General features: G+C 42.7%; 1 protein-coding gene across 6 annotated transcripts; it reads right to left on the bottom strand.

The window, feature by feature from the left end:
• Positions 1–1,809: 1,809 nt before the first annotated feature.
• Positions 1,810–10,095, bottom strand: LOC143517558 (uncharacterized). Of its 6 annotated transcripts, none has more exons than XM_077010219.1 (5): positions 9,347–10,095; positions 7,133–7,226; positions 6,891–6,977; positions 2,663–2,989; positions 1,810–2,508 (listed from the first exon to the last, which is right to left on the bottom strand). In XM_077010219.1, the coding sequence occupies exons 1-5, from the start codon at positions 9,378–9,380 to the stop codon at positions 2,505–2,507; spliced, it is 546 nt and encodes a 181-aa protein (XP_076866334.1). In that variant the 5' UTR covers positions 9,381–10,095; the 3' UTR covers positions 1,810–2,504. The 6 variants fall into 6 exon arrangements, 5 of the variants coding, with proteins under 5 accessions (XP_076866334.1, XP_076866333.1, XP_076866332.1 ...); XM_077010218.1 differs by having other exon boundaries at positions 1,810–2,549; positions 9,347–10,094; XM_077010217.1 differs by having other exon boundaries at positions 1,810–2,488; positions 9,347–10,094.
• Between the last annotated feature and the right edge of the window lie 5,109 nt (positions 10,096–15,204).

Below are 15,204 nucleotides of genomic sequence, written 5' to 3'. Positions count from 1 at the left end.
GCGAGACCGTTTAGTCTTTCGTTGGGGGCGGGTGCGCACGAGAGGAGGCGAGGCAATGGTTTATTCCATACATCTGAAGCAGGTTCATTAACTTTGTTAATATTTTGAATGAATTTAGTTATTATAACTGCTTCACAAATTAAACTATATCAACATGCAATTTATTTGTTTGTGTGCCAGAGAAATATCCAGTTCTACCATCATTTGCTTGAGCTGAGGTATAAAATCATGTACTATGTAAAAATGTCTGTTTTGTAAATGGTATTTAAAAGTCCGTTTTTAAAATATTAGGCTGTTTTAAAAATCAGGCCCACGTGGGTCCCAACTATAACCCAACTGGGGCCGGGATTTATAACCCCAATGGGGCCCACAAATGTAACTCAACTGGGGCCCGAATAGAACCCTTAAAAAAGCCCACTCTAAGCCCATGCCCAGATAAAACCCATACTGCCCAGTTAAATCCCATGTGGGGCCCATGTGGACATGTTGGCTGGGTAATAAGTGTAAACTAGTAGGGAAAGCATTATATTATATTTTACTAGAACTAGAAAGGTAAGATAGCTTGATAGCTTTTTCCTGTCTTTTGCCCTTCATGTATTGCTGTTTCTTCTGTCAGCAAACCTGATTCAAGTAATTAGCCGTTTCAGCCATTTACATGCGTGTATTAAAGCAGTGGAACCTCAATAGACTGCAGAGCAGGGCGTCGCCAGGACTGCATTATAGTTGTAAGCACACCGTTATAAACGCGCAGCTGATCCGGAGCCGGTCGGCGGATAGTAAGTGGATAGTAAGCGGTAAGTGGATCTGAGCCGCATTTGGGCCGAAGGAACACAAAAACTACAAAGATCTGGCGTGGTGCCGGTCCGGTGTCATTCTGAGTCCGTACGCCAGATCCATACTGAGACTGGACCGTTGTGCGTTTTACGGACCTGGCCCGGATTTTATGACAGTTCCTGCCCAGATCCAGGCCGAATGCATTTTGCTATCTGGGTAGTTTATGGTCTGTTCGCGATTTACATTAGATTTGCTTCATTTACATTTACACTTGCTTCATTTACATTTACTTCATTTACATTTCATTTTACATTTACCTCGTCAAGACAGTTCTTGCGATGGTATTCTCTGCAAGACGGCGTCGAGTAGTAGCTCGGAGAAGATTCCTCAGGAATTTGATCATTTACCTCAGGAGAAATGTAAGTACCGCTATCGTCTTTAGCAATCGTAGCCGGCACTTACTACATACATATTTGTGCTATATTACTGATTGGACAGCACAAATCAATGACATCTTAATAATAAGATGATTAAAAATACAGCTTCAAGTTATATTTCTAGACCAGAGGTCACTAACAGGCGGACCGCGGTCCGGATCATACCTGTCAAGTGTCCCGTTTTGGCCGGGACAGTCCCGTATTTTACCGCTCTGTCCCGGCATCATCCCGTATTTTTATTTGTCCCGTATTTCCGATATCTCACGCCGAAAAAAATATCCAGTTTATTTACCTCTCATATATGATTCAATACGTTACTAGTTCGCTAGCTCTGGCGCCATCCACCGGCGATATAACACTTAATCTGTGTCCATTTTACGCCCCCCCTAACTCTGCAAATTCCGCAACCAACGGACCCAAATGCCATCCCATCCGGACCCAGAATAAATTGTTAAAAATATTTTTTAATTTTGACGGGAGAATTAATTTTAAACCGGAGCATTTATTTCAGCGCTATTGAAAAAAACACTCCGTTACAAGTGTTACGTTCGCCACCTAAACCCCCCCCCCCCCCCCGGTCGCCGCCGCCGCGATTAGCCCTGTAGTGGAGCTAGAGTTAGTGGAGCTTCGAGCGTAGTGGTAAATATCTGGTTTGAATACCGCGGGGCAAAAAACATTCTTTGTGCTCATGATTATGAAATAATGTATAGTCAAACCACTTTCACAAAAATATTTATTCAATTAATTTATTTTACAGTAAATAAAAAACCAAATTCTAATTGGATCAAATAAATAAAGTATTATTATATTAATAATTAATTAAACTATGTGCATTGATTTACAGGATGGGAGCCTGACGTATTGTCACCTCAATACAGCTGTGCCCGTCTTGCAGCTGTATTTCGGTGGTGGAGACCTCAGGGCAGATTTCAGACTCTCCCGTGAGACCATCACCTCACTCAGTAATGCACTGAGGCAGGAGACTGATCATGGGTGGAGCAGGGACATCGAGCTGTTGGTGTTCCTTTACTGGCTGGCACACGCAGCATCCTATCGTGTGGTCTCCCGAGCGTTCGCCATCCCAAGATCTACTGTGTGTGACATTGTGCACAGAATGAGCAAGGCAGTCAGTGGCATTTTGAAGAGGGTCATCATGTTACCTGCTGGTGATTAACTGGATGTGGTAGGAGCAGGATTTGCCCAGTTGGCTGGATCGGCGTCCTTCAAAGTGGCAGTTGGTGCCATCGACGGGTGCCACATCAGAATAAAACCCCCATCTGCCAATGCACAGTGCTACCTGAACAGGAAGCTTTTTTATTCTGTGCAGCTGCAAGCGATCTGTGACCATCAGGGAAGGTTTATTGACTTTTTTGTGGGTTACCCTGGGTCTGTACATGACGCACGGGTGCTGAAGAACAGCCCTATAATATACAAAGAGGGCCTATACCCACCTAGAGGAAGGTGCATCCTTGGTGATGGGGGTTATCCGTGCATCAGCGCACCAATCCAGCTCCTGACCCCTTATCGAGAGCCTGTGCAGAACCCTGTACAGGCTCGTTTCAACAGCAGACTCTCTCGGGCCAGGAACATAATTGAAAGAACATTTGGAATGCTGAAGACCCGCTGGGGATCCATTTTCTTTAAAGCCCTTGAGGTGAGCCCTGTCTTCGCACCCGAGGTTGTGGCATGCTGCGCTGTGCTCCACAACCTCTGCATTGCTCACGGCGACATCATAGACCCAGATGTTCCAGAGGCTGATGACACTGACCCACCAGAGCCTGTCGGCACAGAACAAACATCAGGGGAAGATGCACGAGAGATTCTGGCTGCAGCTGTCTCAGCACCACAACATTGTGTTTTAGCTCTGCACGAGCATGATTATATTTAGGCCTTTCTCTTTGAGTGTTTAAAACATCGCTTTAAAACCCAACGGCTCTTTTAAGAGCCACCCACACTTTCGCCAAAAGAGTTTCCATATTCTAATTGTACATGCGGCACGACGACCAATACAGTTTGTAATTTCCATTTGGCGCCTGCATTCAGTAGGCCAGCATTTCTGAATTAATCATTATTTTTAGTTGGTCTAATCAAGTTTTCAATGAATTTTTTAGATATTCATTGGCTGTAATCATCAACATTAACAAAAATAAACACTTGAAATAGATCACCTTGTTTGTGATGAATCTATATAATATATGCGTTTAGTTTTTTTGTATTTAATTACTGAAATTGATTAACTTTTTGATATAATTTACTGAGATGCACCTGTATTAGTTTCTCTATCTCCCTGCTGTAGGCTGACTCATCCCCACCAGAGATTAGACTAGTGATGGTGGTATCAGCAAACCTCAAGAGTTTGGCTGCTTCACGGAGGCACAGCTGTTTGTGTAGAAGGAGAAGAGCAGGGGAGAAAGGACAGGGCTTTGTGTGGAGTGAGCCCTGATGGTCCGGGAGTCAGACACGTTTTCCAACTTTCAAACGCTGATTTATGTTGATTTGATGCCAAATTAAAATCATTCCAAATTGTACTTGTTGGGTGTAAATGATGTATTACCTTTAGGTTATGAATATCATTTAGCATTAAAGTTTAAACAGAAAGCTTGCTCCATCAATACATTCAAAAGATCTGTGAGATTTTCTACTCAGTGTGGCTACTGATCAGAAGACTAAAACTTGTTTAATTAATGAAGTTGTTTGGGACAAAAATATCACACACATACTTTATGCATAAGCTTGAAAACTATGCCCTACCTATAGTATACCTATAGTATAAGACTTGTATATGTCACGGTGAAGGCTCCGGACCCTTCCCTGTGGGCGTGTCATGACGTTGTCTGCGTGCTGTTATGTCCATGTTTGTACTTCCGTGGGTGTGGGTTGTTTGTGAGCGTGTTCGTTTGTTACACCTGTGCCTTGTCTCGAGGTCACGTGGGTCTGTGTAACTCACCTATTTAATGTGCGTTCGCGCAGTGTCGTGTGCTCGTCTTTGTCTAAAGTTCATGCCTGTGCAAACATCGCGTCAGCGTGCTTGCTCCGCTAGTGCTGGACTTTACGTGTTGTTATTCATTAAATGTTAAGTGTGCATCGCAAAGACGCTAGTTGTGTCTCATTCTTCCTCTCACACACCAGCGTCACAGAAAGACGAGCCGTTACAGATGCCCGGATACGCCAAGCGTGCAAAGGGGAAGAAAAACCGACATCACCACGGTACTTCCCCAGTGCGGCGGCGCGAAGTCCCCATCGCCGTGCAGACGATGGAGCAGGACCCGTTCTGCGCGTACATGCTCCGCGCTGCGCAGGACGCAGAGGACGCAGAGACGGCAGAACACTTCCGCCAGACCGCGGTCCGCGTGTGGAGGGAGAGAAAGAACCCCGCGTCCGTGGACCTGCCACCCCGTGCAACGGGCACCTGCGAAAGCGAGGAAGACAGCGCACTTCTCCCGGTCTTCCCCGAGGAGGAGGAGACCGGTGAGCCATTTCTGGTGGGTACGGGCGCCTTGTCCCTCACCCCTCCCGAGGATGAGTTCGGGGAAACGGACTCTCCAGGCGAGGAGGAGGACGAGACCTACCCCCCGTCGGAGTGTTCAGAAGCCACCCTGGACTACGGCCAGGCGGAGGGAGACGACTACGGAGAGGGGGAGGACGCCAGCCGCTCTCCGTCTGTGTGTTCATCACCCTTCGGGAGTGAGGACGAGAGCGAGGGGGTGGAGAGCGTCTCGGGACGTTCGGGGAGTACGGTGCACCTCAAGAAGGAGGTACCCCGGTCCTCCTCAGCGGCAAGCAGCATGGCCTGGTCCCGCTGCCCGACCCCGGAGGAATCCATGTCGCTGGGTCGGAGCGTCTCCGAGAGCGAGGAGGAGATGGAGACGTCAGGGGGCGAGGCGAAGGCATCTCCAAGAGAGCAGGGGGGTCCTGGTGTAGCCAGCGCTCCAAGGTGGGTGCGTCACGTGCCCTTGGAGCCGCCGTGGACACCAGCCGGCGGGCGGCGTAAAGCCAGGACTCCAGCTGCGCCCAGAGGGAGGACTAAAGCTCCCCGAGGGAAGCCCCCTGCAGCAAGGCCAGCGGGAGCCCCGAGCGGCACAACGCGCGCGCGGAGTCGGAACCCTAGGACCGGAGAGGCTCCGCAGCCTGTACCGCCTGCGGCGTCTAAGCCTCCAGGAGGGACTCCGCTGCCTGTTCCGCCTGCCGCGCCCGCCCAGCCTGCTTTCCCTGGAGGGATAGCGCCACCGTGTGCGCTTTGGCAGGCAGCCGGAGCGATGCCATGGCTGCCTGTCCCTATATGTTTGTCTATTCCCCTGTGTCTCCCTAATTTCCTTTTCCCGTTCGTTCCTCTTGTGTTTCATGTGCCTGTGTGTGTGTTTGTCAGCGTGCCATTGTTTAATGTTTTCTCCCCTGTCTTCCCAGGGAGGGTGTGCTAGAGCTGTTCGCGGCGGTTCCCGCCGTCGGGGGTGACGGCTCTCGGAGGCTCGTGATCCCGGCGGCTCCGGACCTGCACCGTCGGTGTTGGTTCGGGGCTTCCCAGCTGCGCGGGACGCTCCGGGAGTAGCGAGCCCCTGGCGGAGGGTTCTGTCACGGTGAAGGCTCCGGACCCTTCCCTGTGGGCGTGTCATGACGTTGTCTGCGTGCTGTTATGTCCATGTTTGTACTTCCGTGGGTGTGGGTTGTTTGTGAGCGTGTTCGTTTGTTACACCTGTGCCTTGTCTCGAGGTCACGTGGGTCTGTGTAACTCACCTATTTAATGTGCGTTCGCGCAGTGTCGTGTGCTCGTCTTTGTCTAAAGTTCATGCCTGTGCAAACATCGCGTCAGCGTGCTTGCTCCGCTAGTGCTGGACTTTACGTGTTGTTATTCATTAAATGTTAAGTGTGCATCGCAAAGACGCTAGTTGTGTCTCATTCTTCCTCTCACACACCAGCGTCACAGTATAAGACACAAAATCTAAACATATTTAAATTAAATCTACAACCTATCTATTTCTAGTTGCAAATGTATTACTGTCATCATTCTCACAATATATAATAACACCAAAAGACTTGAAAGCTGATATACAACTATTTATTTTTTAGCTAAAATCTCCAATACATTTAAAAATCTTTCCTCTCTCTCTCTTGCCTCCCTATCCCTCCTTTCCTCTCTTATTCTAGCTTCTGCATCTCTCTTCTCTTCTCGTGCTATTGTTTCCCTCTCTCTTCTTTCCTCTCTCTTTTCAGCCTCTCTCCATCTTCTTTCCTCCCTCTCCTCAGCCTCTCTCCATCTTCTTTCCTCCCTCTCCTCAGCATCTCTCTGTCTTCTCTCGTCTCTTTCCTCAGCCTCTCTCTCCCTCTCATTTTCCCTCTCTTCCAACTCCCTCAAATAGTCAATTAAATTCCCCCGCCTCTTCTTGGCAAGGGGTTCCTTTACAGAGGGCAGTGGCTCAACAGCAGCACCCTGGCCAGATGAGGCAATAAGGGTGGGTGGACTAATTGATGGCCTCCCACCTATTGCCTCATCCATGGCAGCATACCATTTCCAGGATGCTGCTGTTGCTACACCACCCTCTGTACTCACCCCAGTGGGGGGGCACTTCAGTTCCTACAAAATTCATAAAAACACGGAAAAGGGAACGGGGGACAACACCTTGTATTATAACTAAACCTTCACTGAATTATTTTAATCTGATAAACTATCAGGAAGAGACTTACCTTATATTTTTGCTTAAGGTTCTCCCACTTTTTTTTACATAAAGTGGAGAGATTGCCTTTGGCAATTTTTTCTCCAAGACGAAGGCTCTGCAAGATAATAGACATAACTGTTAACTACAGTAAAATGCATACACTGTCTTTTAAAACTGTTAATACTATATCTCTATTACATACAGCCTTTTGTAATTAATAGTGTACATGACCTGTAATGCAGATGTATTAATTTAACCAAAGTTACTTACTCAAAACCTCGTACTGCTGCATTTCTTTTACCGGTGAAGAGATGCGCATTGGCCACCCTCCACCGGATAAGGTCCTTGGTGTCTTCATCGGTCCCTGCAATAATAAACTTTAGCTTTAAAATTGATGGTTACTGTATCAGTGTAGCAAAGTTACAAAAATCAATAATCACAAAGCTAGATATATTTTTATAGTATAGAATATGGTAAGAATAGGTTAGCCTTTCAATAGTATTACTAAAAAGGTGAGGTGAATGCACGAACGTCGTTATATCAGTATGACAAACAACCAAGGTTTAAAATAAAAGAAAATGAACATAAAGGAATTCGACCTGCAAACCACTTGTAAACCAGATTAAGCTAGTCATGTCTTAAAATCATTGCGAGCAAAATGGTCTAAAATTGACGGATGCGCTTCAGATTTGTTGCGAGTTAATCGGTACAATTAGTATTAGCTTGACGGGTCAACTAGCGAGCTAACAACAGGCATGAAAATGTACGATCTGGTAAATGTAGAGGTAAATGTATGATCTGGTAAATGTAGAGGTAAATGTACGATCTGGTAAATGTAGTGGTAAATGTTCGCTCTTCTGCCGTGTCCCCGGTGTAGACAGCACTAGGTCCTGCGCCACAACACGAATGAAGAACGTTCGTATTTGGCCTCTATGATGATGTATCCGGGCAGAAATGGCCGATTTCGGAAGTGCTGTTTACTTAACCCTTATATGGTCCAAGGGTCTGTGGGACCCATTTTGAAAAAATCAGCTTAAAAAAATTCTACAATTTTTTTTTTTTCAAACTGAGATTCATTGGTCCTTGGCTCATTTTCCGTGAGCAACATAAGTCAGAAAATATTTTCAATGACCACCCCCCCGTACCCCCCCCTTCACATTTGTATTACATACAGGGTCCAGGGTCCAGTGGGCAATCAACATTGGGTTGGGTAGTTGATAGTCGTCTGTATGACTTTAAAGGATATACAAACAAAGGACAGAGGTGTTTGGCATGCAAGGGTGGGCAACCATCAACACTTTTGATGGTTGTCACATCAGGGGTTGATTGCATATTGTCAGACAGTGGACGAAGAATCTCTATAGAGACAAAGGGGTGAGATCTGAAAGAAGCATCTTTTCTCTCAGCCCTCATTATCCCTCCCTCCTCTCTGGACCTGTATGTTTGTGTATGTATGTGTGTGTATGTGTGTGTGTGTGTGTGTATGTGTGTGTTTGTGTGTGTTTCACCCAATCATGGGGACATGATGCTAAAAATGCTAAAAATGCTATAAAAGATGGCAAAGCAATTCTCAGTTCAGACTGCCTTACAGCTGATATTGGAAGAGACAGAGGATTTTGATGATGATTCAGAAGAGGAAATTTCAGGATCACATTTCTGAAATATCAGAGTCTGATACTGATAATGAAAAGGAGGATGAGCAGCAGCCAGCTCCGTTAGCACCAGCCCGTGAGCAGCTAGCCATAGGACCAGCCTGTCAGCCAGCATGATTTATGATTGATTTCCTTATTGTGTTACATTTTAATAAAAAAGTAACTAATAAATAAATAAGAGAGCAAACTAATTTAACATATGTATTGTTTATTTTACTTGCAATTGGGCTGAATCTGCTGATTATTTTAACAAAAATTGCAATGGGTCCCCCACACCCAGCTGGACCCCAAGAATGTAGACCACGCCTGGATCTCATCAGGGTTAAGTCAATATGATTTTATATAAAAATATCTCCCCACCCCAAAAAAACTCCTCGGATCTACACGATTCACGTAGGTCACCCTTTTCAACTTTAAAACGGCGAATGTCACCGAAAGGTGACAGATTTTCATGCCTCTAACAATATTACATCAGCTTGGACTCGCTGATGGTCATAAACACTAAAAAAATACAGAAATCCACAGCTCCATTCGGATATTCGCATATGCATATAAATCTAACAAAACCGACATTAATACCGCACATTTTTCGCGTTATCGGATATATGAGTTAATCGGTATTAGCTGACGGGTTAACTAGCGAGCTAACAAGATTACCTCAGCTTGGACTCGCTAGCTGTGTTAATAAAAAATTTAAAAACTATATATATGTAATCTAACAAATTGTATTTTTCATTCTCAGTGACACTACTTGTAACGTCACTTGGGTTGCACTTGGTTTGCACATCGTCATATTTTTTAAATGTTTTATTTTGTGTTTGTATCTACTTACACTTGTAAATTGCTGGCTCGCCGCTTTCCGCCATTTTATTTTTCTAACTTCGAACACCTCCGCTGCTCCAGTTGCATCATGGGATAGGACAGTGTGCTGCAATCACATACTTAAAAATGGCTGCCGATGCAGTACGTCATCCGGGTACGTTTCGCGTACTGGTTTAATGCATACTGTGGTTTCGGACGTACTAGGTTGCTCGCGTACTGCTTCTCGCGTACTATATAGTACTGTAGTACTCGGTTTCGGACGGACCTGCGTCTGTGGATCTCTGTGGGTGCGGTTATGTCTTGTGATCATCCATCTCACCTGTGGCTCGTCTCGTAATCACGTGGGGCTTATGTGGTTTGTCTACTTAATGTGCGTTCGCGCAGTGTCCTGTGCTCATCGTTGTCTGAGTCATACATGTTCTGTGTGTAACTTTCATGTTATACGTGCGCTCTTTGTGCTCTATGTGTATATATATTAAAAGTGATGTGTGCTCTGGAGAGGATTCGTGTCTCGTCCTTCACGCCGCACCCGACGTCACACTGGGCTAGCTACTACCATTCACTTGAATGTGTTTGTCCTTTAGCATGCTAGATTGATTTACAGGCTAACCAAATTAACTGTTTAAGCAACACAAGCAGCTATTTAGGATGTATTTAGTATGTAAAAGCTACATTTGAGCGCTGTATTGTACATTTGAGCGCTGTATTGTATTGTTCTTACTGGTTCAAAGATAATTCCAGGGCCACACAACATTTTCAGTCAAGAAAAGCTCATCAACAGCAGGCAGAATGATGTCTGTCTGTTCACATAGCTTTTCAACAGCAGAAGATAAAGCTGCCTTTTCCTCTGCAATTTTCTGGCACAACTTATGTCATCTCTTATTGCTAACTGCGAAAGAAATTATCAGTCTACTTATTGATGACTTATTGAAGATTATTTAACCATTATTTACTTTCACTTCACTGAAGAAATACGCTGACAGTATAATGACAAAGTTGACCTGAACTGAATTTAACTGGATATAAAGACCTGAATAACATGCACAACAATATTAACATAATTTACATGATATGTTTAGTACATTACAAAAGAAAGTGTAAGGAATGCCACCTGATCTCCACCTAACCAGCCTCACCTGACGCTCATCACCACACCCCCTATATCTCTACTTAAACACCCACATTCCACTTCCTAGTCGCGAAGTATTGCCGACTCATGCCGCGTACCAAGCCTTTCTATTACCTGTCTGCTTTCCTGTGTTCCGACCCTCGCTTACGTCCCCGACCTTGTCTCCTGCCTAGTCCCTCTGTACCTCCTGACTTCTGCTCCCCCGGTATGACCCTGGACCGTCCTGACCACGCCAAGACAACGCAGTTGCTACTAGTCATAGTGCTCATGATACACCTGCCTGTGTTTGTACCAGCGTCTCATTTCAATAAAAGCGGTGTTCTTCCGCATTTGGATCCCTCTCTGCCTGTTCAATACGTTACAGAAAGAAACAATCAGTTGGCTGAAAGAAAAATTGCTAAATAATGAGGAATCATACCTGTCTGACGGTAAAGGCGATGTTTCCTCTGCATGACACTAAGGTACAGGCCCTCAATTTTCTTCTTCAGAATGACCTCCCTTGAGGCTTCACTCTAGAATTTGCTATTAGGAAAAAGTGACTTTAGAATAAAATATTACTAAATAAGGACACAAAATCAATATTTACTTCAGTATATTACCTTCAGGCCAGTGTTGAACCTCAGTGACCCACTGTTGGAGAACAGCATCAATCCTTAACTCAGTTTTGAGCTCCTCCAGCTTAAGCTGATCATCTGCCACTCTCTGAACGGCCTTTAATATTACCAAATCATATCACCAAACATTTTCCAGTATTCAGTAACATTTTTAAAGCGTTAACAGTTTGTCACTTAAATGGGGACCTTAGCATATCTTTGGGCCAATATTTTGGCCATGTTGCTAATTTTCTTTTTGTTCCGTCCCATTGCCAGAACTGTGAGCATGTCTGTTCTTCCTGTAAACAAAACATTTGAAACATTTGACTTCATTGTAATTTCAATGGCTGTGTATCACAAATACATGTGATTGGTTTACTGTATACCAAAAAGTATCAATACTTACCACCTTTAGACATGTATTTTGTGGAGATAGCAGCCCTGGACAGAAACTATTTACATAATGTCAGTAATTTTTCATTATCATGCTCGAACTATCAAGTCTCATTACAACCTCTACACTTCAACAGCTGCATAGTGCTTTAAATTGTCAGGGCTGGCTCGCATGCTACACCCTCTACTTCCACAAGAGGCACCCGAGTCAGTCCCAGACTTAATCTGCACAATCAGCAGGGATTTGTCTCAGCTGTTTTATAGGCTTATAGAAGTTTGTGGAGACGAATCACTGCTGAATCGTTGTGGTTATGCCATTGCGCTTTCAGCTTTTTCCTGCCTTCTCTAGTGGTTTCTTTCGCTCGCAAGGTGTCCAGCCACCTTTCTCTCTCTCGCTTTACTTTCACTTATTCAAGTCTCTATCTCCTGCGCTGCTCTCTAGCCATTCTCAAGTTTTCCCCTACTGTTTTCTTCCTATCCATTTTACCTTTATTTTGGGAAGGTTTTTATTTTTCTGCAGCGTGTTTTGCCTGTGGCCAGCTACTTCCCCTGGTGTCCTCTGTTTCGTTATACATGTTGAGTTTTTTTTCCGCGTCCTTTTGTGTTGCCTTCATAATTTTTTCTTTCCCGTTTCGCTAAGGTTAAGTTTCGTTTTGCATGCGTTGACTTATCCGCGTTGCTTTGTGTTTATTTTCCCTCTGTGTGCTCGCGTTGATTTATCTGCGTTGTTTTGTTTGTGTTTTTTTTTTTTACTGTATGCTCATGACTCTCTCTCACACTGACAATAGGCGTTGCCTAGCTTTTCGTCAGCGTGAGCCAGCACTTGGGTCCATCCCTCACTCTGGTTTTTACATGCAGTGTGTACTCGTTGGTACCACCGCGTTACAGAACGATTCAGCCAAAACATGGACCCAGCCGCGAACTGCGAAGCAGCAGAACTATATATCAGCCACGCCTCTTTCCCCGCCCCCACACAGAGGGTAAAACCGAGCAAAGAGAAGAGCGAAAAAAATTATGAACGTAAAATGAGACGCAAAGAAAAGCAGGGTGACACGCAAACAAAAAAAGAAATGCAAAAGGGAGAAAGTATTGCAAAAAAAAGCAGCAACATAAAATGTGAAATGCAAAGTAGGGTGATGTGCAAACAGAAGAAAGAAATGCAAGAGGGAAAGTATTGCAGAAACAAAATAGGAACGTAAAATGCAAAATGCTAATCTTATATTTGCGATTTTTTTTTCTCGTCACAATTAAAGAGCCTAATTTGACTCCATACCCCCCTTCCCGAAAATGAACTGCAATAAAGAAAAAACTGAGATGACAGTAAAGCTTTAGAAACGCAATAAACAATAACATTTGTACTAGATAACTTAAGCAAAATAAGGTTCCACACAAAATAAGGTTCACAGCTCCGTGTTCCTCGGGAGCGGAATATGTAAACGACGCGCACGAGGGCATCAAAGGAATGAATCGAAACTAGCTAGCAGTGGTATGCTAATGACAGCTAGCGTCGCCACAGTGGGCGGAAATTATCATACAGTTAAGCTCGCCCACTAAGAGGGAAGATATGATTGGTCAATTTTACTGTCATTTGAAACTGGTATTGCGCTGAATTATAACTGCCTGGCTCTCTGTAAATGAACAGCGGGACCACCAATCACCAACATTCTGCGGAGGCATCACAGTCCTGATAGGTGGAGACACAGGCTCACAGGCTTCCACTTAACTTAACTTAACCCCTCACTTTCCAACACAGATTGAATAGACACGGTTGAATAAATTATTTGCTTATATTTTTGTAATTGATTATATGTCGATTGTTTTTTGAAGTTTGTTTTTTTTTTGAAGTTTGAAAAGTTTTTATTTCGGTTATGTGCTCCACAATCAAAAAGAATATATATACCAACAAAACAAACAAAACAACAACACAACCTCAGTTATAAATAAACCTGTCAGCAAAATACATATAACCGAAAAAGGTATAGGTTGAAGCTTGTAGCTTATTTTACCTACCCTTTTTACATTAAGCCATTCTCACAATTTGTATATCAAAGCCAAGTCACAAAATAAGATTAAATATATAATAAATAAATGAATCAGTATATAATCACTGTACAAGTTTATAAGAATGTACTATTTTACTCTTGTACATTTTTTTGAATTTACTTACTGAACTACACATTTTCATTTCCTTACTGCAACTATTCCATAAAGTTAACCCCCTGACCGATACACATCTATTTTTTATATTAGTCCTTGCTCTTATTTTTTTAAATCTACTTGTTTCCCTAAGTTCATATGTGTTGTCTCTGATTTCAAATAACTTTTGTATACTGTTAGGAAGAGAATTTTTTTCCGCCTTATACATTATCTGTGCAATATGTAAATCAACTATATCATGAAATTTTAGAGCATGTTTTTTAAGAAACAGTTTATTGGTTGATTCATAATATCCTGCTTGGTTGATAATTCGTATTGCTTTTTTCTGCAGCATGAAAATTGGATGTGTGTTCGTTTTATATGCATTTCCCCATATCTCCACACAATAGGTCATGTATGGAACTATTAGAGAACAGTACAGTATATATAGTGAATTTTGATTTAAAATATGTTTGGTTTTATACAGTATTGCAATAGTTCTGGCCATTTTAGTTTTTACATTATTTATGTGTGGTTTCCAACATAATTTATTATCTATTATCACCCCCAAAAATTTATTTTCGTACACTCTTTCAATTTCAACATCATCTATACTAAGTTTTACCTCAGTTCTAATTTCTCGGTTACCAAATATCATAAACTTTGTTTTAGTTAGATTCAATGATAGCTTATTAATGTCAAACCATCTCTTTATAGTACTTAATTCTCTTCCTACTGTATTCAGAAGCCATTCCAGTTTTTCCCCAGAACAATATAAATGTGTATCATCAGCAAATAATACAGTTTTTAGTAGATTTGAGACTTTACAAATGTCATTTACATATAATATGAACAGTTTAGGCCCCAACACTGAACCTTGAGGAATACCACAAGTAACATTCAATAAGTCAGATTTACTATTCCCTATTTGCACATATTGATATCTATTGCCTAAATAACTTTTGAGCCATGAGTATGCTACCCCTCTCATTCCATATCTTTCCAGTTTTTTTAACAATATATCATGATCAATTGTGTCAAATGCTTTTTTTAGGTCTATAAAAACTGTATATTCCTTATTATCTATTGCTGTAGCTATGTCTTCTACTTGTTGCATTACTGCCATTGAAGTGGACCTATTTTCTCTAAAACCATATTGATGATCACTCAATAGGTTGTGCTTTTCTAGAAATTCATCGAGTCTATGAACAAATAGTTTTTCTAAAATTTTTGAAAACTGAGGTAGAAGAGAAACTGGTCTATAATTAGAAAATTGATGTCTATCACCACTTTTGTAGATAGGAATAATTTTGGCTATTTTCATTTTATTAGGAAAAATGCCTGTCTGCAGTGACTGATTACAAATATGTGTAAAAGGTTTCACTATGCATTTTATAATGTTTTTCACCAATGTCATATCCATATCGTTGTAATCAGCAGACTTTTTATTTTTACATTTATTTATGATTTCAAGTATTTCATTTTCTTCTGTTCCCCTGATAAAAATGGAGTGAGGGTTTTTAGTAATTATGTCATATGCTATTCCATCCTTTATTTTAGGTTCCACAATCTCCCTTGCTAAATTATATCCTACATTAGCAAAATAATCATTAAATT

The sequence above is a fragment of the Brachyhypopomus gauderio genome, chromosome 6 (assembly GCF_052324685.1).
Source record: "Brachyhypopomus gauderio isolate BG-103 chromosome 6, BGAUD_0.2, whole genome shotgun sequence".
Classification (NCBI taxonomy): domain Eukaryota; kingdom Metazoa; phylum Chordata; class Actinopteri; order Gymnotiformes; family Hypopomidae; genus Brachyhypopomus; species Brachyhypopomus gauderio.
Note: the sequence above shows the minus strand (reverse complement) of the source record. Positions and strands in the feature narration are given on the sequence as shown.

What these genes read in the sequence shown, in the direction of transcription:
- LOC143517558 (XM_077010215.1), bottom strand. Translation starts at nt 9,380, where the DNA reads ATGGCGGAAAGCGGCGAGCCAGCAATTTACAAGT. An exon ending in CGAGCCAGCAATTTACAAGT is followed by an intron (nt 7,227 to 9,346) that starts GTAAGTAGATAC and finishes TTATTATTGCAG; the next exon opens with GGACCGATGAAGACACCAAG. An exon ending in ACCTTAAGCAAAAATATAAG is followed by an intron (nt 2,990 to 6,890) that starts GTAAGTCTCTTC and finishes CTGTGCCGACAG; the next exon opens with GCTCTGGTGGGTCAGTGTCA.